Genomic DNA, 24,813 nt, shown 5'->3' with positions numbered 1-24,813 from the left:
ATTGCTCAATGTCCAATGAAGAAAGCTTCATTCCAGTCTATTTGAATGAATGAATGTTTATTTCAATTCCTTTTATTCTTTTACAATTCTTTTATTTTCAACTCTACATTACAGATAAATTACAGATCTTTCAAACATTATTTGACATTATATGACTGTTTTGTAACTTTCATATCACTTATCTTCTTGATCGATACACTGCATACAATTCTGTCAATAATTCTTCTAACAAAAGGAGCAGAGTGAAGAACAGTTCTTAAGATGTCTGCCCTTTATTCCCACTTTGCCTATTTTTGGATGATGTGTGAACTTGTGTGTGGAGGTGTGTGTGTGGGCATGTTTCACCATACTTGTGAGCACTGACAAGAGTCTTGTTGTGAGTCATGGCAAGCCTCACACCAGGTCATGTCCTCACAAGGTTTATCGGGTTAAAATGTCAGTTAAAGTAGTTTATTATAATTGGCACAAGTTTGGTTCAGAGTCCTGCTTAAGGTTAACTATTTGTTTTCTGGGGAAAGCATTATGCCAACGAGAGATCCTCGCAAAATAGCAAAACAAACATGCGTGTGTCTGTGTGTGAGGGAGACTTATTTTGCATGTGTGTTCCACCACGACACGCTTTTGTTCTTTCGGCCGGGCGAAGTTATTGCATTTTTGTTCTCCTCATTTTACGGCCGTGTTTGACTCTCGCCTTCTTGTTTTGCATTCCAGATTCTTCCCCCTTCCTGTTTGTCTGTCTGCTGGTCAGCACCATCATCTTGAGTGATGACAACACCGCTGTTATCAGATGTGTTACGTATTCGCCGCTGCATCAAGTGATGCACGTGCTTACACTTCTTGAATGTATCCAATAGAATGAGACTGTCTTCACTTCACTGAATGGCTACATGCAGGCCCGCATCACCCAGGTCGTGTAGTCTGAATAAGGAAAATGTAACTTTTCTATTCCATTGTCAGACTGCATTGTTTGCATACATTTAAAGGCCAAATTCAGCTGGGCTCATTGATACTCTCTGCCCAGCGGACCACTTCAGAGAAAATGGCTGTTCAAGCCGGTTCCTCACCTGGGTAGGTGTGATGGACACACTGGAGCAAGGGCAAGGGCTTTTGGAGGGTGGGTGTAGGCTCAGTGGGGGAGCTCAGGATGGGAGAGTTGCTATTTGAAGAACAGAGCTGATTACAGTGGGGGAAGGGTTGGAGGGGGGACTGTTCTCTCCTGGAGCAGGCACAAATATTTGGCTGTTTCAAACAGTTCTCAAGACCTAGGGAGCACTGAAAAATCTTGAAAATAATCTTGATTATTTGATTGTTTCATCAAATAAGTGATTTTCCTTTCTCTATCAACCCAAATAAGACAGAAAATCCAGACAAATAAAGAATACTGAGATGAGCTTTATCAGGTTTATTTGCATTTTTCACATCATATTTTATGATATGAAACAGAATGATGGAACGATGTCATTGGTTTATTCAGCAGATTCTTTTCCCTAAAAAAGTAAAAATAAAACATGACGAACATAAGGTCAAAATATTTATAACAATATATCTATCTAAATATTGAAAATGTTTACCTAATATTTGATGAAAATTATCGATCATGAATCCGATCTATATTCACCTTGCCAGAATCGCGGCTCTTGGCTCTCAGCTTGTTGACCTGGGACTCAGCAATGTCAGCACGCTCCTCAGCCTCCTCCAGCTCATGCTGGATCTTCCTGCACTTGGACAGATGTACGTTGGCCTGCTCCTCCTACGAGACATGAAAACAAGACAGCTTTGATTAATCGACTGCCAAACGAAAACTTGCATTCAATCTGTAATATTAACTCACCGCTTCCTCAGCCTGCCTCTTGTAGGCCTTAACCTTGAGCTGAAGCTTGTCAACCAGATCCTGCAGCCTGTTGACATTCTTCTTGTCCTCTTCAGTCTGTTGTTGAAACAAAAAGTCAGTTATTGTGCTGTGTTTATTCATGCATTTCCTGAAAAGAAGTAGGTTATCATACCTGGTAGGTGAGCTCCTTCACTCTCCTCTCATACTTGCGGACACCCTTGACAGCATCAGCCCCACGTCTCTGCTCTGCCTCCACCTCTGTCTCCAGCTCACGCACCTTTATTGAGACAAATGGGGTTGAATATATATATTTTGAGTATTTCGTGTTGAACATGGTCGCATTGTAAAATCCCTTTACCCTAGATTCCAGTTTCTGGAGCTGCTTCTTGCCACCCTTCATGGCCAGATTCTCAGCCTCATCCAGACGGTGCTGCAGGTCCTTGACAGCAACTTCCAGATTCTTCTTCATCCTCTCCAGGTGAGCGCTGGTGTCTTGTTCCTTCTTCAGCTCCTCAGCCATCATTGCAGCCTGGAAGTCGGTAACAAAAAACATATTGCTCATTAATATCATATATAATACATGAGCTCAGATGAAGGCATCAAATCACTGGGGCCCAACATTGGTGACAAGATCTTTGTTGGTGGGTGATCAGGGTGATCTGCTGGTATTTTCTATGTACTTCATACCATTATAGCTAATAGAGCAGCAAACAAACAAAATAAAATGACTAATGCTGAATGTTATTAAGCAGACATACATCAGTGATGGCCTTCTTGGCCTTCTCCTCGGCATTTCTTGCTTCCTGGACTGTATCATCCACTTCACTCTGAATCTGGACCAGATCTGACTCAAGCTTCTTCTTGGCATTCAGAAGGCTTGTGTTCTAAGGGCAATATAAAAGACAAGATATCACATCAAGACTCACCCATGATTTAAAAAACGGAATCTCAACTGCACTCCTGCTCACCTGAGAGTGCAGAAGACCAACACGCTCACTGGCATCGACCAGCTCCTGCTCAGCAACTTTGCGGCCTCTCTCTGTCTGCTCCAGAGCAGCTCTAAGTTCCTCAATTTCTGCCACCATCAGACCGTTCCTGCGGTCCACCATGGCAGCCTGCTCCTTGAGGTCATCCTGGGCCCTGACAGCATCATCCAGGTGCAGTTGAGCGTCCTGTTCAGGGGCAGGTTTGCATGAGCATCAAAGGAGGGTCTCAGCTTTCTCAGCATCAAATACCTTGAGCTGAGCCTGGACGTTCCTCAGCTGCTTCTGGGACTCAGCAGCCTGGCGATTGGCGTGGCTCAGCTGAACTTCCATCTCATTCAGGTCACCCTCCATCTTCTTCTTGATTCTCAGGGCATCATTCCTGCTCCTGACCTCAGAGTCCAGAGTGCTCTGCATGGAGTCAATCACCCTCTGGCTGTTCCTCTTGATCTGCTCCATCTCCTCATCCTTCTCTGCCAGCTTCCTGTCAACCTCTCCTTTGATCTGGTTGAGCTCCAGCTGGACACGGAGGATTTTGGACTCCTCATGTTCCAGAGTTCCCTAATGGAAAAAACACAAACAAACAAAAAAAAAAAAAAAACGGTGGCATTAAGGTCCTAGATCCGTTTGTGTTGCATTATCTACTACTTCGCCCTTCATGGGTCTTCATGTCGTACCTCAGCCTCTTCAAGAGCTGTCTGGATCTCAGACTTCTCAGTCTCAACCTGCTTCTTGGCCTTCTCCAGCTCATGGATGCTCTTGCCAGTCTCACCAATCTGTTCAGTCAGGTCTGAGATCTCCTCTGCAGGAACAAATATATTGGTGACCAACAGTCAAATGTTGCATTGCAGCTGAAAGGTCGATCAAATCACTTACGTTGGAGATTTTTGTTTTCACGCTTCATGGTCTCAAGCTGATCCAGAGCCTCTTCATAAGAGTTCTTCATCTTGAACAGTTCAGTGCCAAGAGAGCGGGCCTCCTTCTGAGCGCCCTCAAGTTCTGCCTGACCCTCCTCAAACTTCTGCTTCCACTCTGCCAGAACCTGATTCACAATGTGCATGAGTTTGACATCAAACACGTCACTTTTCCTTGTTTCTCTACCTTACCTTGTCAAAGTTCCTCTGCTTCTTGTCCAAGTTGGCAGCCAGTCCATTTGCCCTCTCCACATCAATCATGAGGTCCTCCACCTCACTCTGGAGCCTCTGCTTGGTCTTCTCCAGAGAAGCGCACTTAGAATTCACAGCCTCAATCTGCTCCTCTGCCTCCTGGAGGCGCTGTGCCAGCTTCTTCCTGAATTATTGAAATGTCACAATGGACAGTGTGGTAAATGAACCTAAATGTTGCACGTTCTTGTTTGATATTGTGATGATAGTTCCTTTTTAAATGTCGGTTCACTTGATATTCCGCTTCTTCCTACTCACTTGGCCTCCTCGAGCTCCTCAGTGCGCTGGATAGCATCAGTTTCATACTTGGTTCTCCACTGAGCCACCTCCCCGTTGGCCTTTGACATTCCACGCTGCAGCTCAGCCTTGGCCTCCTGCTCCTCCTCAAACTGCTCCCTCAGCAGATCGCAGTCATGGCGGGCAGATTGCAGTCCATGGGCAAGAGCATTCTTGGCCTACAGAGAGGTATAAGAGCATGGAATTGACTGAGGTCACTTCAAAATCATGCCTCATTCAGTGTTGAGACTTCTTTACCTTGACTTCCTCTTCAATCTGTCGCTTGAGCTCCTCAATTTGCTGAGTGAATGCCTGTTTTCCTCTGGTCAGCTGGGAGACGAGAGCTTCCTTCTCTTCAATTTGGCGGCCGAACTCACCTTGTGGAGAAGAAAGTGGCATAAGAAATGCGCAACATGGGAAAAGGCAACATCATTGGCTGTGTTCTTGGGATGATGCCGATTGCTTGGTGAACTGTACCATTTTCTGTCAGCAGACGAGCTTTCTGTGCTCCCAGGTCATTGAGCTGACGGACGTTTTCATCATTCTTGGTCTTCAGTTCACTAACTTGGTCCTCAAGTGTGCGGCACATCTTTTCCAGGTTACCCTATGGTGGAAGACGGGGCATTGGTCAAATAGCTCTACAACCGTTTCCTTCTATTTCATATTCATTTCATAAGAGTGGTTCACCTTTGCTTTGGCAACAGCCTCCATGTTGCTGGAGAGGTCATCAATCTCCATCTTGTATTCGCTCTTTTCCTTCTCAAGCTTCTGCTTGACTCTCTGGAGGTTGTCGATCTGCTCTCCCAGCTCAGCTACGCTGTCTGCCTGCTTCTTGCGCAGAGCGGCAGCAGTGGCTTCATGCTGAAGGGTCGACTCCTCAAGGTCGCGACGCAGCTTCTGGAACTCAGCCTCGCGCTTCTTGTTCATCTCAATCTGAGCAGCGGTGGCACCTCCGGCCTCCTCCAGCCTCTCACTGATCTCTTCAAGTTCCCTGGAGAGATCAGCTCTCTGCTTCTCAACCTTGGCACGAGCAGCACGCTCAGCCTCAATCTCTTCTTCCAGTTCCTCAATACGAGCCTGTTCACAAATGTCTCTTTAAGACACCATACTGGAGTTTTCACTGTGCCTGAGACAGTGCTGCAAGTCATCACTTACCTGCAGCTCCTTGATCTTCTTCTGAAGCTGAGCACCCATTGACTGTTCATCTTCTATCTTGCTGAGCAGCTGGCTGATTTCAAAGTCCTTCCTGTAGAAGTAATTGATGCCCAAATGAATAGTGACCATCACATTTATTATATTTTTCTTCCTTGAGGGAATGTAGTTTTACTTTTTCAGTTTCTCCTCAGACTGCTGCTTGTCATTCTCCAGATCCATGATGGATTCCTGAGCCAATTTCAGGTCACCCTCAAGCTTCCTCTTGGCCCTCTCCAGGTCCATACGCAGCTTCTTCTCTTGTTCCAGAGAACCCTCCAGCTGTGTGACGACATTCGGTCAGATGTATGAACTTCATTCCCTTCGATTGCTTGTTCGCTTCCGTGTGTAACATACGTCATCCACTTGCTGTTCAAGCTTCGTCTTGGCCTTGGTCAGAGTGTTGACTTTGTCTTCCTCTGCCTGCAGGTCATCAAGGGTCTGCTGATGAGCCTCCTGAAGAGCCTTCTTCTCCTTGGTAAGCTTAGCAATGCTCTCATCCTGAGAAGCCATCTCCTCAGTCAGGTTCTTCACCTAAAAGACAGGGATTCATATGATCAGTTCACACTTTTGCATCGTGCATGCCAATGTTTAGAAAGTCACCTATTTACAGACCTTGTTCTCTGTGGCATGCTTCTCCTTCTCCACCTTGGCCAGGGTGAGCTCAAGGTCATCAATGTCCTTCTTCAACTCAGAGCATTCGTCCTCCAGCTTTCTCTTTTTAGCAGTCAGTTCAGCATTGATTTCCTCTTCATCCTCCAGCCTCTCAGTCGTCTCCTTGAGTTTGGCTTCCAGCTGAATCTTGCTCTTAATGAGACCCTCACATCTCTCCTCAGCATCGGACAGATTCTCTGATTCCTGGGTTTCGTCACAGGAACATGGTGAAGATCATCAGTGAGCTTTCACCATGGAAGCTGCGCAGGTTTCAGTCGTACTCACGGATGCGACTTGCAGCTGCAGATCATTCTTCTCCTGCAGGAGAGAGACCATCTTCTCCTCCAGCTCCTTCTTCTTAGCCAGGGCAGCTGCCAAGTCAGATGTCATCTTCTCGTAGTTCTCCTTCATTTGTGCCAACTCCTTTTCGGTTTCCGCACTCTTCAGCAGAGGTTTGATCTTGTAGTACACCTTCATCCATGGCCAGTGCTTGACATTCATGAAGGAACGCACGTTGTACTGGATTGTGTAGATGGCATCTCTGAACGTTCAAAATCAAATCACAGAAATATTTAGTATGTCTGTCTGAGTTTCCATTGTTAAAAAGTGTTGGATGTTCTTGCGGTAGACATGCCTTCTTGCTGTCATCTTCACAAACTCCGTTCTCATGAGGTAACCGCGACACATTGCCTGAGTCATTGTGACCAGAGCTGCAAGCTTCTCATCTCTCATTTCCTCAAGAGTACCCAGCAGACCAGCTTTGAAGAAGACCTTGGAAAGAACAAGTATCTCTCAGTATACATTCCAGAGTGGCAGACGTCACTGACGCCTATTGAGTAAATGACCCAGAGCAATTCAATCGTATCAGTATTTACCTTGGTGTGACCAAATCTGTACTGGTCGTGGTCAACATCAATTGAGCCCAGAAGCTTCTCAGCAGCTTTCTTGTTGTCAATGAACTGACCCTCAGGGATGACACTGGCATTCAGCACCTTGTATCTAAAATGAAAGGCAACAGTGTTTCTGACCTGCAGGAAAATGACGAGACAGTAGTCTTGTGATACCTCTGCTTGAAGTCACCATAAAGGATTCTGCTGGGGAAACCTTTCCTGCAGATTCTGATACCCTCAAGCACACCGTTGCACCTGAGCTGATGGATGACCAGGAAGTTCTCCATCAGACCTGAAGAAGTGCCATGTTCATTGACCACCGATCTTTTGTGTCCCAGAAAGTAGCAATCACAAACACGTCATTCTTTTTACCTGGAGTCTTGGACTCGTTGGGAATCAGGCAACGCACAAAGTGGGGGTGGGTGCTCCTCAAGTTGGTCATCAGCTTGCCCAAGTTCTCCTGCAGGTTTCAAGTTATTCCATTTCATGAGCAGTTTCCTGTGTTGAAATATTTTATGAGCTCAGATCATACTCACTCTGAACTGCGAGGACACGGTCTGCATGGAGCCTCCCTTCTTCTTGCCTCCCTTCTTGCCACCACCACCAGACTCTGTCATGGTTCAGTGAAGTAGGAGGTCATGATACATGCATTACTCACAACTTTTGTGTGTTAGGTTCCATTCATTATCACTTACCCTCAGCAGCAACAGGTGGATACAACAGCACAAGCAGTTTCACAGAAGACTTCTGGTAGAGCTGCACAACTGACTCGTTCAGTGGATCCTTGTTCTTGTCCAGCCAGCCGGCGATGTTGTAGTCCACAGTTCCAGCATAGTGAACCAGGGAGAAGTGAGCCTCAGCCTTGCCCTTTGCTGGCTTTGGCTTCTCAAAGGCTCTGTTCTTGCCAAGATGCTGGTCATACAACTTGTTCTTGAAGGAGGTGTCAGTCGCCTTGGGGAACATGCACTCCTCTTCGAGGATGGAGAAGATGCCCATGGGCTAAAGAGGACACCAGAGTTTTCTTTCATTCTCACAGTAATTCAGGTCACTCACAGACAGTGATATAGTTTGTTTGCTGCTCACCTTTTCAATCAGCTCAATGCAGGCAGCCAAGTCCATACCGAAGTCAATGAAATCCCAGATGATGCCCTCCTTCTTGTACTCCTCTTGTTCCAGGACGAACATGTGGTGGTTGAAGAACTGCTGCAGTTTCTCATTGGTGAAGTTGATGCACAGCTGCTCCATGCTGTTGAACTGTGCACAAACCATGTGTTGTTTCTCATTTGAAATGAGCCATTGCTATCGAGGCTACTTGGAGTCAAACAATAAAAGCTTACATCAAAGATTTCAAATCCAGCAATGTCCAGCACACCAATGAAGAACTGCCTTGCTTGTTTCGTATCAAGCATCTGGTTGATGCGGATGACCATCCACAAGAACATCCTCTCATAGATGGACTTAGCCAGGGCAGTCACTGAGTTATTCACCTGATAAAGAAAATTCATGATTGAATCATGTTCCATTAGATAGATGACAAACTATTTACTGGGAAACAATGTTGACCCACCTGAGGAACAGTCTGACCCTTGGTGACAAACTCGTTGCCGACCTTCACTCTGGGATAACAGAGACCCTTGAGCATGTCCGCAGAGTTCAGACCCAGCAGGTAACCAACCTTGTCAGCATCTGGATATTATTTGGGATTGGAGAATTTTGGGAGAAGTTTTTCTGTCAGTATACTGAGACCCTGTCTCTAGGATGAAATGAGTGATCAATGAAGAACCCTTACCTTCGGTGCCATCTGGCTCTGCCTGCTCCTCACGCTGCTTCTGCTTGAACTTCATGTTGCCATGATGAATGACAGCACCAGTCATTTTGTAGATGCTCATCTTTTCTTCTGCAGTGAAGCCCAGGATATCGATGGCATTCTGTTTGTATCGTTGTATAGAATTTACTATGCAGTTTCATGACAGAAGAAGTTTCTGTTTTTGACTCATAAATGGTATGATACTCACATCAGTGGCTTCCAGCTCCACTTTGTCATCAATGCTGGCCACAGTGATCTGACCCTGACTGCACATTGGGAAGTCGTAGGGGTTGGTTGTGATGAGAGCCAGATCTAGAAGATAAATTCTAACATTGAAATTTGAAACTCTGATTTAGATCCAATTATTTAGGAATAATGTTTACCAATCAGCTCTGGCTTGTGGTTGGTCATCATCTGGTAGAAGATGTGGTAGCCTCTCTCATCTGGGAGCTGGAAGGACACTCTGGACTTCTCCAGCAGATCTAGATTTCATAGCGACACATTTCTGTGTTTCAGAGTTTGACCATTAAACTTTTCAAAGTTGATTTTGCTACTTACAAGTCTCAATGTCAGCACTAGCCAGTTTGCCAGTGGTGCCAAAGTGGATTCTGATGAATTTACCCTATTTGGCGGACAGCAATATTAAATCCATGCATTCTCCTTTGAATACAATTGATGTATGTTGCATGTTCTTTACTTACAAAACGGGAGGAGTTGTCATTTCTCACAGTCTTGGCATTACCATAAGCCTCCAGCAGGGGGTTGGCTGCAATGATCTGATCTTCCAGGGAACCCTAAGATGAATCTTTATTTTAGTCAACAGACCTCGTCTTATTTCGTCCTTCTCCATGTAACTTGTCACAAACCTGGATCTTTCCAGAGCTCTCCTTCTTCTTGTCACCACCCACTGAGATGGTGGCAAAGTACTGGATGACACGCTTGGTGTTGACAGTCTTTCCAGCACCAGATTCTCCACTGGGTATAGAAAGAGCTTGATAAGAATGTCATGCGTGAAGGAAACATCTCTCAACAAGTGAAACACTTACGTGATCAAGACAGACTGGTTCTCCCTGTCTGTTGCAAGAATCAACAGAAGAACAATCTTGTCAGACCTCGGAAATATACCATGAATGTGAGAGTTGTGTCCTGTACATACCAGTAAGCATGAACTGGTAAGCGTTGTCAGAGACAGAGAAGATGTGGGGAGGAGCCTCCATACGCTTCTTGCCTCTGTAAGCATTGACGACTTCAGCATCGTACACTGGAAGCCACTTGTAGGGGTTGACAGTAGCACAGAAGAGCCCAGAGTAGGTCTGACAGAGATGTGAAATGAACAGCCAGCGTTACTTTCCTTGCACTTCATTGGCATCCACACGACTTTGTCTGCAGGTCTCTTACGTAGATCATCCATGCTGCATAACGCTCTTTGAGGTTATACAGCACAGAGGCTTCATTGAGGTGGGTCATCATGGCCATGTCCTCAATTTTGTCAAACTTGGGAGGGTTCATTGGTGAAACATCGTCCTCTTTGACTGTCTTCTCCTGAAAGATTGTGTCACTGTGAGCACAGATCTAATCATTTTGTTGTCATATAATTTCACTGACCTCCTGAGTGTCCAGGACTTTGACGGTGACTTTGCCACCGTCCTTTTTTATGATTGTTGCCTTCAGGTACAGCTCCTTGGCATCGGTCACGTAGCAGGCTGACTTGGCATCAAAAGGTTTGTTCTGAGCCTCGATCCTCTCCTTCTCTGGCTTACGCAGGTAAATGGCAGCTTTGCCATAGATGGCCATCTCCGCGTCCGTACTCATGGCGGCGGCTGGTGTCTGTAAACAGAAATAATCACAACAATAATAATTATCATAATGTAGACCATATTATGTACTTCTCCAATAATACAGTCACCACCTATTGAAAATCTCATAATAAGAATTGGTCACTCTGCATGTCATTTGTTTGCAATCCTGTTTCAGTGAATTGTCCTGTGCTGTGGTCCATTGAATAATTAAGCAGTAATACCTTCCCAATACTATACTGGAGCTTCACCGCCGGCAGGAACGTACAGGTCTTCTCTCACACAATGCACTTTCAGTTGGCAGTACTTATATTCTACGCCAGGTTAAAAATGGTATGCTTTCCAAATTTGGTCTGACTGACCTTCTGAATGTACATGACTTGTGGCATCTGTGTTCCAAGTCAATAGTTCCCTCATCTCATGTTTCTGTCACTGTTGCCAAATATGGAAGTGCATTCTGGAAAAATCTTTAATAGTGTGATATACTTTCTATCTCTTTCTGAAAATAAGCCCAGTACTGACCATTCACATATTTGAATTCATCTTTTTAATATCAAAATATTGTAGATAATTGTTTCTAAAAATTGATGTTTTCTGTGCAATGACATGTGAACTGGCCATAGACAATTCAGTTTTGTACTTTTTCATGCTTTCCCACTTAATTGTTCATTGTTTTTGTTTCATATGCAGTCTATATTATTTTAAGTCTGCGCCATTCACACCTTCCATGCAGCTGTCATGCCGTGACCTGAGTGTTGTTGCTCAATTTGGAAGTCCCTTGTCTTTCACTGTTCCGTGACAATTTGCTTTATTTGTTTAAAATAATAACTGGATAATCATTAGAGGATATAAAACTGTACCTAAGTCATCGTAAGTTATTTTCTTTTCTTTCCATCTGTGGCTTATGATTGTTGTTGATTTTTTTTCTTTACAAAAATGACCTTGCAATGTCAGTCAACCCTTATGTTAAGGAGTCTTCACACAACTTTAGCCTCTCATCCTTTACTGAACCATCCAAAACAAATGGCTAACATGACTCTTAAACAAACCTAAACCTTAAAATTATAATGGTTCAGCCAAATGGTCCCCACATAGGCCACACACAGGCAAACACACACACACATATTTGTTTCGCTATTTTTGCGAGGACCTCTCAACAACATAATGCCTTCTCCAGCCTCTTCACCATCCAAAACACATGTCTAACCTTAATCAGAAGTCTGAACCAATCCTAAAGCCACTTGCAATGAACTGCCTCTACTGACTCTTTAAGACCTTGTGAAGACAGGCCAAAATGTCCTCACAAAGCATACAACTCATAAGTATGGCACAATATGCCCACACACACACACAAAACATTGGAAAAGCAATATTTGTGGCAGGTTTTGCACTGGTTTGTTTTGGAGGATTCAGATTTGCTTGACTTGGACTTGGTTTTTCCCACACACTCGTCCACTTTGTTTGACACCAAGACAATCACTGCATTAAAGCAAGTGTTTTTTCTGAATACATTTTCAACAAGTCAACAGTTCAACAATAGTGCGTGGTCTTGACTCTTTAAACGAAAGAAGAATGACTGTCTGGGTGGGACTGTGCAGCCTGCTGTTGGCTGTCAGTGTCAAGTCAATGACCGTCGCAGCATGCTTTTGCATGACTGAACGTGAAATAACACTTCCAAACTGACCTTTAACGACAAAAAACATTTTCCAAATTATTTTCAGGTGCAAGAAGCGTTTGATTAATCTCTGCAACGCCACTCTCTGATTGTGTCCTCTGTTTCAGTAAACTCATTAGTGAATGCATTTTTTTGTCAAGGGATGGCGCTGTGAGAGTTTCTGTCCCTCAGGATGAGTGACTGTAGAGGAAGTGCACGCAAGCTGATGGAACGCGTGGTGCCATTTCCGACTGTTCCATTGCAGATTAACTAGTTTAACTAAAGCGGTGCAGAGCGATGGTTCAGTGGCCTCACCATCTTGGAGCTGTCACTGTTGTCAACACGCTTCCCTCAACACATTTCTGGATTCCATTTGGAAGTCCCTGAATACAATTAAATATTCAAGGGACTTGAATGCATTGCAAGAATGATGCTCTGGATTATCTCAAGCACAGACTTGCGCTTTAAGTCATCGGCGTGCGAGTAAGCACAGACTAACTGAACCCTGTTGCGATGTCATCTCCTGAAACCAACAAATCATGTCTTCTAATCTTGTGAGACTTTACGATCAAAACGACCTGAGTGGAGATGGGTGAAGACAAATCTTCAGATTTGCGGATCAGCGTTGTCGCGAGTGCTTTATACATCTAATGTCAACCAACACACTCGCACACCACACACCAAACAAATATGCACACAGATCAAGTGCACACATAAAACACAAGGCAGTCTCACATTGCATGTTGAACCACACTCTATAAATACTTTAATGGGTAACACTAATAACTACTCTTATGTGTTATAGATCCGACAACTGACATGCAGGTCATGAAACTGTTGACCACAGTGTGTGTTCAGCTCAGGTTGAACATGTGCTGGACAATTCCACACAGCTGTTTATGGTTTTCCGCACAGGATTTCAGAAGCCTGAAACTGGTTCTGACGCCAATTTTTCCTCCGTCTTCCTTTGCTGGCACCTGACCTGCGTGAGTGTCAGGGACACGCTGGTGCAGGGAGGACAGGTGTTGGAGGGCTTGAGCTTAGTGGGGGAGCTCGGGGCCCGATGTGAGACTTGCTATTTGCAGAATACTGTGGGGGGAGGGCTGAAGGGGTGCCGTTCACACCTGGTATATGACTGACAATGACACTCACAGTGTTTTGATGCTTTGATTTTTGCTTTAGCTCCAACTTTTCCCAACAGTTGCTCGCAAGCAAGCCCATCACCGTGGCAACTCAAGTCAGGCTGTCAAGCAAGGTATGAACTCATTCTCTTTGAATACTGACTAGGATTCACGAGATGTGTTCAGAGTATCCCACCCTGAGGTCCCACACTGGGCGCCTGGCCTGGGTATTGGGCCCTTCAGCAAGCGCCTGCTGACCAACTCTTCACTCTCTCAACAGTTCTTGAAGGTGCCTGAAAGTATGACCTGCCAGTCTACATGTGCTGTGTGGACTTATGACCGGCATATGACCGGGTGCCCAGGGACAAGTTACGGGAGGGGCTTCGGGAGTATGGGGTCCGAGGCTCAGCATTGAGGGCCGTTCTCTCTTTATTCCCAGAGCAGGAGTCGTGTTTTTACCTTGCATGCAAGTCCACAGTCCACAGACTTGTCCACAAGGCAGCACAGTCAATTTGGAAAATTTTGCAGACAACATTCCCTATCCTTTCCAAACCCAGTAAATCTGGGCACTGTGGCTCATGGACTTGGTCAGCTTTCTGGGGACCACAGCTTTAGTAGTTGAGTGGATTACGATGGATGGATCCAAGGACAGTAGTTTGGGTGACTTCCATAGACTTTAGTGGCTGTGACCTAGTCAGAACTTTAAAGTCTTGAAAATTGTCTTGGCTATTTGTTTGTGTCATCAATGAAGCCATTTTCCTTTCTCTACCATCGCAAAGAAGAAGTGAAGACTCCATACCAAAATTGCTGACAAATAAAGAACACTTTGATAAGATTTAACAGCTTTTATTTGCAAATTTCACATCATATTTTATGATATGAAGCAGTTTGACAAAATCCCTTCACTCAGCAGAATCCTTTCCCTAAAAAAACATGATGAAAGATAGATCAAAATATTGTAAAAATTGCTGATCATGAATCCGATCTATATTCACCTTGCCAGAATCGCGGCTCTTGGCTCTCAGCTTGTTGACCTGGGACTCAGCAATGTCAGCACGCTCCTCAGCCTCCTCCAGCTCATGCTGGATCTTCCTGCACTTGGACAGATGAGTGTTGGCCTGCTCCTCCTGGAATCGAAAGGGGTTTTTTAACAATTTCATGCAAAATACGGAACCTGAAGATTATCCGACTGCAACATGTCTCCGTTACATTTGTTTATTCTCTTCATTATTTGTGCAATGACAATAAAGAAAGTCTAAGTCTAATATTTAATTCACCAGTGTCAAATAAAAGAACATCAAAAGAGAGTTTTGACATTACAAAACGTGTTTTTTGTGGATGAGTGTTCTCACATGACATACTATGACTCACCGCTTCCTCAGCCTGCCTCTTGTAGGCCTTAACCTTGAGCTGAAGCTTGTCAACCAGATCCTGCAGCCTGTTGACATTCTTCTTGTCCTCTTCAGTCTGTTGTTGAAACAAAAAGTCAGTTATTGTGCTGTGTTTATTCATGCATTTCCTGAAAAGAAGTAGGTTATCATACCTGGTAGGTGAGCTCCTTCACTCTCCTCTCATACTTGCGGACACCCTTGACAGCATCAGCCCCACGTCTCTGCTCTGCCTCCACCTCTGTCTCCAGCTCACGCACCTTTATTGAGACAAATGGGGTTGAATATATATATTTTGAGTATTTCGCGTTGAACATGGTCGCATTGTAAAATCCCTTTACCCTAGATTCCAGTTTCTGGAGCTGCTTCTTGCCACCCTTCATGGCCAGATTCTCAGCCTCATCTAGACGGTGCTGCAGGTCCTTGACAGCAACTTCCAGATTCTTCTTCATCCTCTCCAGGTGAGCGCTGGTGTCTTGTTCCTTCTTCAGCTCCTCAGCCATCATTGCAGCCTAAACAATACAGAGATTCATTTGTAACAAAGGATTAATTGGAACAGTTAATTTGTCTCGCGGTGAGATTAATTACATCAGTGATGGCCTTCTTGGCCTTCTCCTCAGCATTTCTCGCTTCCTGGACTGTATCATCCACTTCACTCTGGACCTGGACCAGATCAGCCTCAAGCTTCTTCTTGGTGTTCAGGAGACTTGTGTTCTGTGAAATTCACAGAACCATGTTAAAATGGACAACATCCACATTAACCTCAAACTAAAATAAATGAGGAGATCCTCAACCTGAGAGTGCAGAAGACCAACACGCTCACTGGCATCGACCAGCTCCTGCTCAGCAACTTTGCGGCCTCTCTCTGTCTGCTCCAGAGCAGCTCTAAGTTCCTCAATTTCTGCCACCATCAGACCGTTCCTGCGGTCCACCATGGCAGCCTGCTCCTTGAGGTCATCCTGGGCCCTGACAGCATCATCCAGGTGCAGTTGAGCGTCCTGTTCAGGGGCAGGTTTGCATGAGCATCAAAGGAGGTTCTCAGCTTTCTCAGCATTAAATACCTTGAGCTGAGCCTGGACGTTCCTCAGCTGCTTCTGGGACTCAGCAGCCTGGCGATTGGCGTGGCTCAGCTGAACTTCCATCTCATTCAGGTCACCCTCCATCTTCTTCTTGATTCTCAGGGCATCATTCCTGCTCCTGACCTCAGAGTCCAGAGTGCTCTGCATGGAGTCAATCACCCTCTGGCTGTTCCTCTTGATCTGCTCCATCTCCTCATCCTTCTCTGCCAGCTTCCTGTCAACCTCTCCTTTGATCTGGTTGAGCTCCAGCTGGACACGGAGGATTTTGGACTCCTCATGTTCCAGAGTTCCCTAATGGAAAAAACACAAACAAACAAAAAAAAAAACAAACGGTGGCATTAAGGTCCTAGATCCGTTTGTGTTGCATTATCTACTACTTCGCCCTTCATGGGTCTTCATGTCGTACCTCAGCCTCTTCAAGAGCTGTCTGGATCTCAGACTTCTCAGTCTCAACCTGCTTCTTGGCCTTCTCCAGCTCATGGATGCTCTTGCCAGTCTCACCAATCTGTTCAGTCAGGTCTGAGATCTCCTCTGCAGGAACAAATATATTGGTGACCAACAGTCAAATGTTGCATTGCAGCTGAAAGGTCGATCAAATCACTTACGTTGGAGATTTTTGTTTTCACGCTTCATGGTCTCAAGCTGATCCAGAGCCTCTTCATAAGAGTTCTTCATCTTGAACAGTTCAGTGCCAAGAGAGCGGGCCTCCTTCTGAGCGCCCTCAAGTTCTGCCTGACCCTCCTCAAACTTCTGCTTCCACTCTGCCAGAACCTGATTCACAATGTGCATGAGATTGACATCAAACACGTCACTTTTCCTTGTTTCTCTACCTTACCTTGTCAAAGTTCCTCTGCTTCTTGTCCAAGTTGGCAGCCAGTCCATTTGCCCTCTCCACATCAATCATGAGGTCCTCCACCTCACTCTGGAGCCTCTGCTTGGTTTTCTCCAGAGAAGCGCACTTAGAATTCACAGCCTCAATCTGCTCCTCTGCCTCCTGGAGGCGCTGTGCCAGCTTCTTCCTGAATTATTGAAATGTCACAATGGACAGTGTGGTAAATGAACCTAAATGTTGCACGTTCTTGTTTGATATTGTGATGATAGTTCCTTTTTAAATGTCGGTTCACTTGATATTCCGCTTCTTCCTACTCACTTGGCCTCCTCGAGCTCCTCAGTGCGCTGGATAGCATCAGTTTCATACTTGGTTCTCCACTGAGCCACCTCCCCGTTGGCCTTTGACATTCCACGCTGCAGCTCAGCCTTGGCCTCCTGCTCCTCCTCAAACTGCTCCCTCAGCAGATCGCAGTCATGGCGGGCAGATTGCAGTCCATGGGCAAGAGCATTCTTGGCCTACAGAGAGGTATAAGAGCATGGAATTGACTGAGGTCACTTCAAAATCATGCCTCATTCAGTGTTGAGACTTCTTTACCTTGACTTCCTCTTCAATCTGTCGCTTGAGCTCCTCAATTTGCTGAGTGAATGCCTGTTTTCCTCTGGTCAGCTGGGAGACGAGAGCTTCCTTCTCTTCAATTTGGCGGCCGAACTCACCTTGTGGAGAAGAAAGTGGCATAAGAAATGCGCAACATGGGAAAAGGCAACATCATTGGCTGTGTTCTTGGGATGATGCCGATTGCTTGGTGAACTGTACCATTTTCTGTCAGCAGACGAGCTTTCTGTGCTCCCAGGTCATTGAGCTGACGGACGTTTTCATCATTCTTGGTCTTCAGTTCACTAACTTGGTCCTCAAGTGTGCGGCACATCTTTTCCAGGTTACCCTATGGTGGAAGACGGGGCATTGGTCAAATAGCTCTACAACCGTTTCCTTCTATTTCATATTCATTTCATAAGAGTGGTTCACCTTTGCTTTGGCAACAGCCTCCATGTTGCTGGAGAGGTCATCAATCTCCATCTTGTATTCGCTCTTTTCCTTCTCAAGCTTCTGCTTGACTCTCTGGAGGTTGTCGATCTGCTCTCCCAGCTCAGCTACGCTGTCTGCCTGCTTCTTGCGCAGAGCGGCAGCAGTGGCTTCATGCTGAAGGGTCGACTCCTCAAGGTCGCGACGCAGCTTCTGGAACTCAGCCTCGCGCTTCTTGTTCATCTCAATCTGAGCAGCGGTGGCACCTCCGGCCTCCTCCAGCCTCTCACTGATCTCTTCAAGTTCCCTGGAGAGATCAGCTCTCTGCTTCTCAACCTTGGCACGAGCAGCACGCTCAGCCTCAATCTCTTCTTCCAGTTCCTCAATACGAGCCTGTTCACAAATGTCTCTTTAAGACACCATACTGGAGTTTTCACTGTGCCTGAGACAGTGCTGCAAGTCATCACTTACCTGCAGCTCCTTGATCTTCTTCTGAAGCTGAGCACCCATTGACTGTTCATCTTCTATCTTGCTGAGCAGCTGGCTGATTTCAAAGTCCTTCCTGTAGAAGTAATTGATGCCCAAATGAATAGTGACCATCACATTTATTATATTTTTCTTCCTTGAGGGAATGTAGTTTTACTTTTTCAGTTTCTCCTCAGACTGCTGCTTGTCATTCTCCAGATCCATGATGGATTCCTGAGCCAATTTCAGGTCACCCTCAAGCTTCCTCTTGGCCCTCTCCAGGTCCATACGCAGCTTCTTCTCTTGTTCCAGAGAACCCTCCAGCTGTGTGACGACATTCGGTCAGATGTATGAACTTCATTCCCTTCGATTGCTCGTTCGCTTCCGTGTGTAACATACGTCATCCACTTGCTGTTCAAGCTTCGTCTTGGCCTTGGTCAGAGTGTTGACTTTGTCTTCCTCTGCCTGCAGGTCATCAAGGGTCTGCTGATGAGCCTCCTGAAGAGCCTTCTTCTCCTTGGTAAGCTTAGCAATGCTCTCATCCTGAGAAGCCATCTCCTCAGTCAGGTTCTTCACCTAAAAGACAGGGATTCATATGATCAGTTCACACTTTTGCATTGTGCATGCTAATGTTTAGAAAGCCACCTATTTACAGACCTTGTTCTCTGTGGCATGCTTCTCCTTCTCCACCTTGGCCAGGGTGAGCTCAAGGTCATCAATGTCCTTCTTCAACTCAGAGCATTCGTCCTCCAGCTTTCTCTTTTTAGCAGTCAGTTCAGCATTGATTTCCTCTTCATCCTCCAGCCTCTCAGTCGTCTCCTTGAGTTTGGCTTCCAGCTGAATCTTGCTCTTAATGAGACCCTCACATCTCTCCTCAGCATCGGACAGATTCTCTGATTCCTGGGTTTCGTCACAGGAACATGGTGAAGATCATCAGTGAGCTTTCACCATGGAAGCTGCGCAGGTTTCAGTCGTACTCACGGATGCGACTTGCAGCTGCAGATCATTCTTCTCCTGCAGGAGAGAGACCATCTTCTCCTCCAGCTCCTTCTTCTTAGCCAGGGCAGCTGCCAAGTCAGATGTCATCTTCTCGTAGTTCTCCTTCATTTGTGACAACTCCTTTTCGGTTTCCGCACTCTTCAGCAGAGGTTTGATCTTGTAGTACACCTTCATCCATGGCCAGTGCTTGACATTCATGAAGGAACGCACGTTGTACTGGATTGTGTAGATGGCCTCTCTGTGAAGAAGATGTCATGTCACGTGTCAACTATTCTTTTGAATTGAATCCACTTTTCATTTAGTTTCCAACTTGCCTCCTTTCCATCATCTTGACAAACTCCTTTCGCATCAGGAAAGCACGGCAAAGAGCCTGAGTCATTGTGACCAGAGCTGCAAGCTTCTCATCTCTCATTTCCTCAAGAGTACCCAGCAGACCAGCTTTGAAGAAGACCTTGGAAAGAACAAGTATCTCTCAGTATACATTCCAGAGTGGCAGACGTCACTGACGCCTATTGAGTAAATGACCCAGAGCAATTCAATCGTATCAGTATTTACCTTGGTGTGACCAAATCTGTACTGGTCGTGGTCAACATCAATTGAGCCCAGAAGCTTCTCAGAAGCTTTCTTGTTGTCAATGAACTGACCCTCAGGGATGACACTGGCATTCAGCACCTTGTATCTAAAATGAAAGGCAACAGTGTTTCTGACCTGCAGGAAAATGACTAGACAGTAGTCTTGTGATACCTCTGCTTGAAGTCACCATAAAGGATTCTGCTGGGGAAACCTTTCCTGCAGATTCTGATACCCTCAAGCACACCGTTGCACCTGAGCTGATGGATGACCAGGAAGTTCTCCATCAGACCTGAAGAAGTGCCATGTTCATTGACCACCGATCTTTTGTGTCCCAGAAAGTAGCAATCACAAACACGTCATTCTTTTTACCTGGAGTCTTGGACTCGTTGGGAATCAGGCAACGCACAAAGTGGGGGTGGGTGCTCCTCAAGTTGGTCATCAGCTTGCCCAAGTTCTCCTGCAGGTTTCAAGTTATTCCATTTCATGAGCAGTTTCCTATGTTGAAATATTTTATGAGCTCAGATCATACTCACTCTGAACTGCGAGGACACGGTCTGCATGGAGCCTCCCTTCTTCTTGCCTCCCTTCTTGCCACCACCAGCTTCTGTTGATTGATAGAGGTATGAAGAACGTTACTTGAATATTCTCTCTGCATTTGTCAGTCAACATTTCAATCCATCTGTCAAATATATGGAGCATACCCTCAGGGGCAGCAGGAGGATAGAGGGTGGCCAGAAGTTTCACAGAAGACTTCTGGTAGAGCTGCACAACAGACTCGTTCAGTGGATCCTTGTTCTTGTCCAGCCAGCCGGCGATGTTGTAGTCCACAGTTCCAGCATAGTGAACCAGGGAGAAGTGAGCCTCAGCCTTGCCCTTTGCTGGCTTTGGCTTCTCAAAGGCTCTGTTCTTGCCAAGATGCTGGTCATACAACTTGTTCTTGAAGGAGGTGTCAGTCGCCTTGGGGAACATGCACTCCTCTTCAAGGATGGAGAAGATGCCCATGGGCTAAAGAGGACACCAGAGTTTTCTTTCAGTCTCACAGTAATTCAGGTCACTCACAGACAGTGATATAGTTTGTTTGCTGCTCACCTTTTCAATCAGCTCAATGCAGGCAGCCAAGTCCATACCGAAGTCAATGAACTCCCAGATGATGCCCTCCTTCTTGTACTCCTCTTGTTCCAGGACGAACATGTGGTGGTTGAAGAACTGCTGCAGTTTCTCATTGGTGAAGTTGATGCACAGCTGCTCCATGCTGTTGAACTGTGCACAAACCATGTGTTGTTTCTCATTTGAAATGAGCCATTGCTATCGAGGCAACTTGGAGTCAAACAATAAAAGCTTACATCAAAGATTTCAAATCCAGCAATGTCCAGCACACCAATGAAGAACTGTCTTGGCTGCTTAGTGTCCAGCATCTGGTTGATGCGGATGACCATCCACAAGAACATCCTCTCGTAGATGGACTTAGCCAGGGCAGTCACTGAGTTATTCACCTGATAAAGAAAATTCATGATTGAATCATGTTCCATTAGATAGATGACAAACAATTTACTGGGAAACAATGTTGACCCACCTGAGGAACAGTCTGACCCTTGGTGACAAACTCGTTGCCGACCTTCACTCTGGGATAACAGAGAGCCTTCAGCATGTCCGCAGAGTTCAGACCCAGCAGGTAAGCAACCTTGTCAGCATCTGGATATTGGAGAAATACAAGTTGTGAATTGACAGTACGTCAATATGATCAATGAAGAACCCTTACCTTCGGTGCCATCTGGCTCTGCCTGCTCCTCACGCTGCTTCTGCTTGAACTTCATGTTGCCGTGATGGAGGACGGCACCAGTCATTTTGTAGATGCTCATCTTTTCTTCTGCAGTGAAGCCCAGGATATCGATGGCATTCTGTTTGGATCGTATAGAATTTACTATGCAGTTTCATGACAGAAGAAGTTTCTGTTTTTGACTCATAAATGGTATGATACTCACATCAGTGGCTTCCAGCTCCACTTTGTCATCAATGCTGGCCACAGTGATCTGACCCTGACTGCACATTGGGAAGTCGTAGGGGTTGGTTGTGATGAGAGACATTTCTGGAGGTTTAAAGATCAGCAACATTTTTTCAGCACTTTTTCATGAACAGGTTATTGTTGTGACAATTTTTAAAGCTAAGTTTAATTTCTCAGTTCCTCACCAATCAGCTCTGGCTTGTGGTTGGTCATCATCTGGTAGAAGATGTGGTAGCCTCTCTCATCTGGGAGCTGGAAGGACACTCTGGACTTCTCCAGCAGATCTAGTTGATAGAAATTACTTGAATTATTTTTGTCATGTTGATTTTATGTCAGATAGTTACCAATGAAAGGTTTTCTTGAAGTGTACTGTGATGTTACTCACATGTCTCAATGTCAGCACTAGCCAGTTTGCCAGTGGTGCCAAAGTGGATTCTGATGAATTTACCCTGGTCAGAATGGCAGATAGTCAGATATTGCTCCTGATAAATTCATTTCTGTTTGCAGTTTGTTCTTTACTTACAAAACGGGAGGAGTTGTCATTTCTCACAGTCTTGGCATTACCATAAGCCTCCAGCAGGGGGTTGGCTGCAATGATCTGATCTTCCAGGGAACCCTAAGATGAATCTTTATTTTAGTCGACAGACCTCGTCTTATTTCGTCCTTCTCCATGTAACTTGTCACAAACCTGCATCTTTCCTGGAGTCGCGTCCTTCTTCTTGTCACCACCCACTGAGATGGTGGCAAAGTACTGGATGACACGCTTGGTGTTGACAGTCTTTCCAGCACCAGATTCTCCACTGGGTGTAGAAAGAGCTTGATAAGAATGTCATGTGTGAAGGAAACATCTCTCAACAAGTGAAACACTTACGTGATCAAGACAGACTGGTTCTCCCTGTCTGTTGCAAGAATCAACAGAAGAACAATCTTGTCAGACCTCGGAAATATACCATGAATGTGAGAGTTGTGTCCTGTACATACCAGTAAGCATGAACTGGTAAGCGTTGTCAGAGACAGAGAAGATGTGGGGAGGAGCCTCCATACGCTTCTTGCCTCTGTAAGCACTGACGACTTCAGCATCGTACACTGGAAGCCACTTGTAGGGGTTGACAGTAGCACAGAAGAGCCCAGAGTAGGTCTGACAGAGATGTGAAATGAACAGCCAGCGTTACTTTCCTTGCACTTCATTGGCATCCACACGACTTTGTCTGCAGGTCTCTTACGTAGATCATCCATGCTGCATAACGCTCTTTGAGGTTATACAGCACAGAGGCTTCATTGAGGTGGGTCATCATGGCCATGTCCTCAATTTTGTCAAACTTGGGAGGGTTCATTGGTGAAACATCGTCCTCTTTGACTGTCCTCTCCTGGAAAAAGAAGCAAGTATGAGAACTGAGCTCATCGATTTTGATAAGTGGCGTAGAGTCACTGACCTCCTGAGTGTCCAGGACTTTGACGGTGACTTTGTCACCATCCTTTTTGATGATTGTACCCTTCAGGTACAGCTCCTTGGCGTCAGCCACGTAGCAGGCTGCCTTGGCATCAAAAGGTTTGTTCTGAGCCTCGATCCTCTCCTTCTCTGGCTTACGCAGGTAAATGGCAGCTTTGCCATAGATGGCCATCTCCGCGTCCGTACTCATGGCGGCGGTTTACTTCTGTGATAAAGTTAGAATTTTTTATCACATATTCTTCATCATAATGAACTAGCTAGGCATACAGTAATATGTAAATAATTATGTATTAATAAAAAACAATTGTGAATTCTTTTTTTCTTGTTAGTCTGGTTTTTTTCTGGTATAGTCTGGTTTTAGTCAGTTTTTTTCTCACAACTATGTTAATATCACTTTTATATGTAAAACCAAATGTGTTGATTCTTTCCAGATATCATCCATCAAGTACATCAGATATTACAGTATCTATATTTGTTACTCAAGCATCCGCATCATGTCATTTTTGTGCCTGATCACAAGCACGTAGAGTAGACAGAAAAATCCATCATACCTGACCCTTTTCCTGGCAAACTGAAGTTGCAATTTAAATCCTGTTAAATTCATTTGAAAGAATAGCTGTCAGTTTTGAAAGTCAAAATAAACAAGCGGTGTATGTCTTTATAATGGAGTGAATAATCTGACACAGGCTCACCACCAGCTGGGGTCTTCACAGTCCTCTGCCACACACTGATACCTCCACTCAGACCCCTTTATATTGAGTCCAGGTTGCTTACATGGAGCAGTTTAATTTAGGACACCAGCGAAATATGGCGTTGATATTGGAGACATCTGTTCTTTTGCGCTTCGTTTGGCTTTAGTTACAATGATTACGTACCAAGGAGATTTGATTTATTTCATTAAAGGAGATGTTATTTATGATTAATTGGCATTTGTTATTTATTTTTTTTCTGTTTGTATGCATCTTGACAATGTTGTTTACTTCTGGAGGTCAATGCATTGTGGATCTGATTAACACTGACTGTGTTTGCTTCAGTTTCCATCACGACTCGTTGTTTTACTTCCAAGGCAGCTGTCTTCATACTCCTGAATAAGCTGGTTTTTACAAGCACTTTAAGGCTGTAACCCCAAATATCCCTTGAATTCTTGGAGTCTATATCCAGCCATTCCTGACAGTGTTTTAACTCAGTGTGTTTGTGCAGTTGTGAAGCAACCACACTTTTCTATTTGGTCCCTTGTCAATGTGAGAATTTGCATTGTTGAATTATTGAAACATACTGATAATCCTTTCAGTAGCATTTATTGGTAAATATATTTAATTATATTCAAATATGTTTATGTATTTAGGCCGAACCCTAACACGTTTATTTGGGTTGGTAAATATTTGCGACACAGTATAGTCATTCATTGTGGCAATTTAAACAGTTGGTATTTGCTTTAGATCTCATTTCAAACGTGTTCTATTACACTCACAAACTGAAATCCTTATGTGGACCTGGATCACTTACATTGCTGCACTTAATTATGGGACACATGCCCATTTGGACGACAGCTGAGGCTTCTATGACTCCATACGTCCAAACGTCTTGTGTTTAAAGTGTCCTGTGGCAAGATCGCTCTCATATAATCCCCACTTCAATG

At 45.0% G+C, this 24,813-nt stretch overlaps 2 protein-coding genes across 3 annotated transcripts; both read right to left on the bottom strand.

Moving 5' to 3' along the window:
* Nucleotides 1-1,466: 1,466 nt before the first annotated feature.
* Nucleotides 1,467-10,607, bottom strand: LOC128771315 (myosin heavy chain, fast skeletal muscle-like). Of its 2 annotated transcripts, none has more exons than XM_053886673.1 (39): nt 10,401-10,607; nt 10,194-10,337; nt 9,952-10,108; nt 9,842-9,869; nt 9,662-9,770; nt 9,497-9,589; nt 9,354-9,417; nt 9,179-9,277; nt 9,004-9,107; nt 8,778-8,916; nt 8,556-8,674; nt 8,326-8,475; nt 8,072-8,242; nt 7,684-7,987; nt 7,525-7,598; nt 7,361-7,448; nt 7,163-7,280; nt 6,974-7,097; nt 6,733-6,869; nt 6,384-6,639; nt 6,060-6,302; nt 5,802-5,978; nt 5,581-5,726; nt 5,409-5,499; nt 4,941-5,330; nt 4,731-4,857; nt 4,512-4,630; nt 4,236-4,432; nt 3,921-4,104; nt 3,691-3,856; nt 3,492-3,616; nt 3,067-3,375; nt 2,800-3,003; nt 2,590-2,715; nt 2,190-2,360; nt 2,004-2,108; nt 1,832-1,927; nt 1,619-1,750; nt 1,467-1,487 (listed from the first exon to the last, which is right to left on the bottom strand). In XM_053886673.1, the coding sequence occupies exons 1-39, from the start codon at nt 10,605-10,607 to the stop codon at nt 1,467-1,469; spliced, it is 5,814 nt and encodes a 1,937-aa protein (XP_053742648.1). The 2 variants fall into 2 exon arrangements, with proteins under 2 accessions (XP_053742648.1, XP_053742647.1); XM_053886672.1 differs by having other exon boundaries at nt 10,194-10,367; nt 10,419-10,607.
* A 3,661-nt stretch (nt 10,608-14,268) lies between these two features.
* On the bottom strand, nt 14,269-23,364 carry LOC128770910 (myosin heavy chain, fast skeletal muscle-like). Its single transcript, XM_053885904.1, has 39 exons — nt 23,158-23,364; nt 22,948-23,091; nt 22,706-22,862; nt 22,596-22,623; nt 22,413-22,524; nt 22,248-22,340; nt 22,110-22,173; nt 21,910-22,008; nt 21,705-21,808; nt 21,482-21,620; nt 21,296-21,414; nt 21,066-21,215; nt 20,812-20,982; nt 20,424-20,727; nt 20,256-20,323; nt 20,092-20,179; nt 19,894-20,011; nt 19,705-19,828; nt 19,460-19,600; nt 19,132-19,383; nt 18,808-19,050; nt 18,550-18,726; nt 18,329-18,474; nt 18,157-18,247; nt 17,689-18,078; nt 17,479-17,605; nt 17,260-17,378; nt 16,984-17,180; nt 16,669-16,852; nt 16,439-16,604; nt 16,240-16,364; nt 15,816-16,124; nt 15,549-15,752; nt 15,343-15,468; nt 15,096-15,266; nt 14,910-15,014; nt 14,738-14,833; nt 14,362-14,493; nt 14,269-14,289 (listed from the first exon to the last, which is right to left on the bottom strand). Exons 1-39 carry the CDS (start codon nt 23,362-23,364, stop codon nt 14,269-14,271), a joined length of 5,811 nt encoding a protein of 1,936 aa, XP_053741879.1.
* Nucleotides 23,365-24,813: the final 1,449 nt, after the last annotated feature.

This window comes from Synchiropus splendidus, chromosome 14 (genome assembly GCF_027744825.2).
Source record: "Synchiropus splendidus isolate RoL2022-P1 chromosome 14, RoL_Sspl_1.0, whole genome shotgun sequence".
Lineage (NCBI taxonomy): Eukaryota > Metazoa > Chordata > Actinopteri > Syngnathiformes > Callionymidae > Synchiropus > Synchiropus splendidus.
The sequence above is the reverse complement of the archived record's forward strand: the minus strand, read 5'-3'. Positions and strand labels throughout refer to the sequence as shown.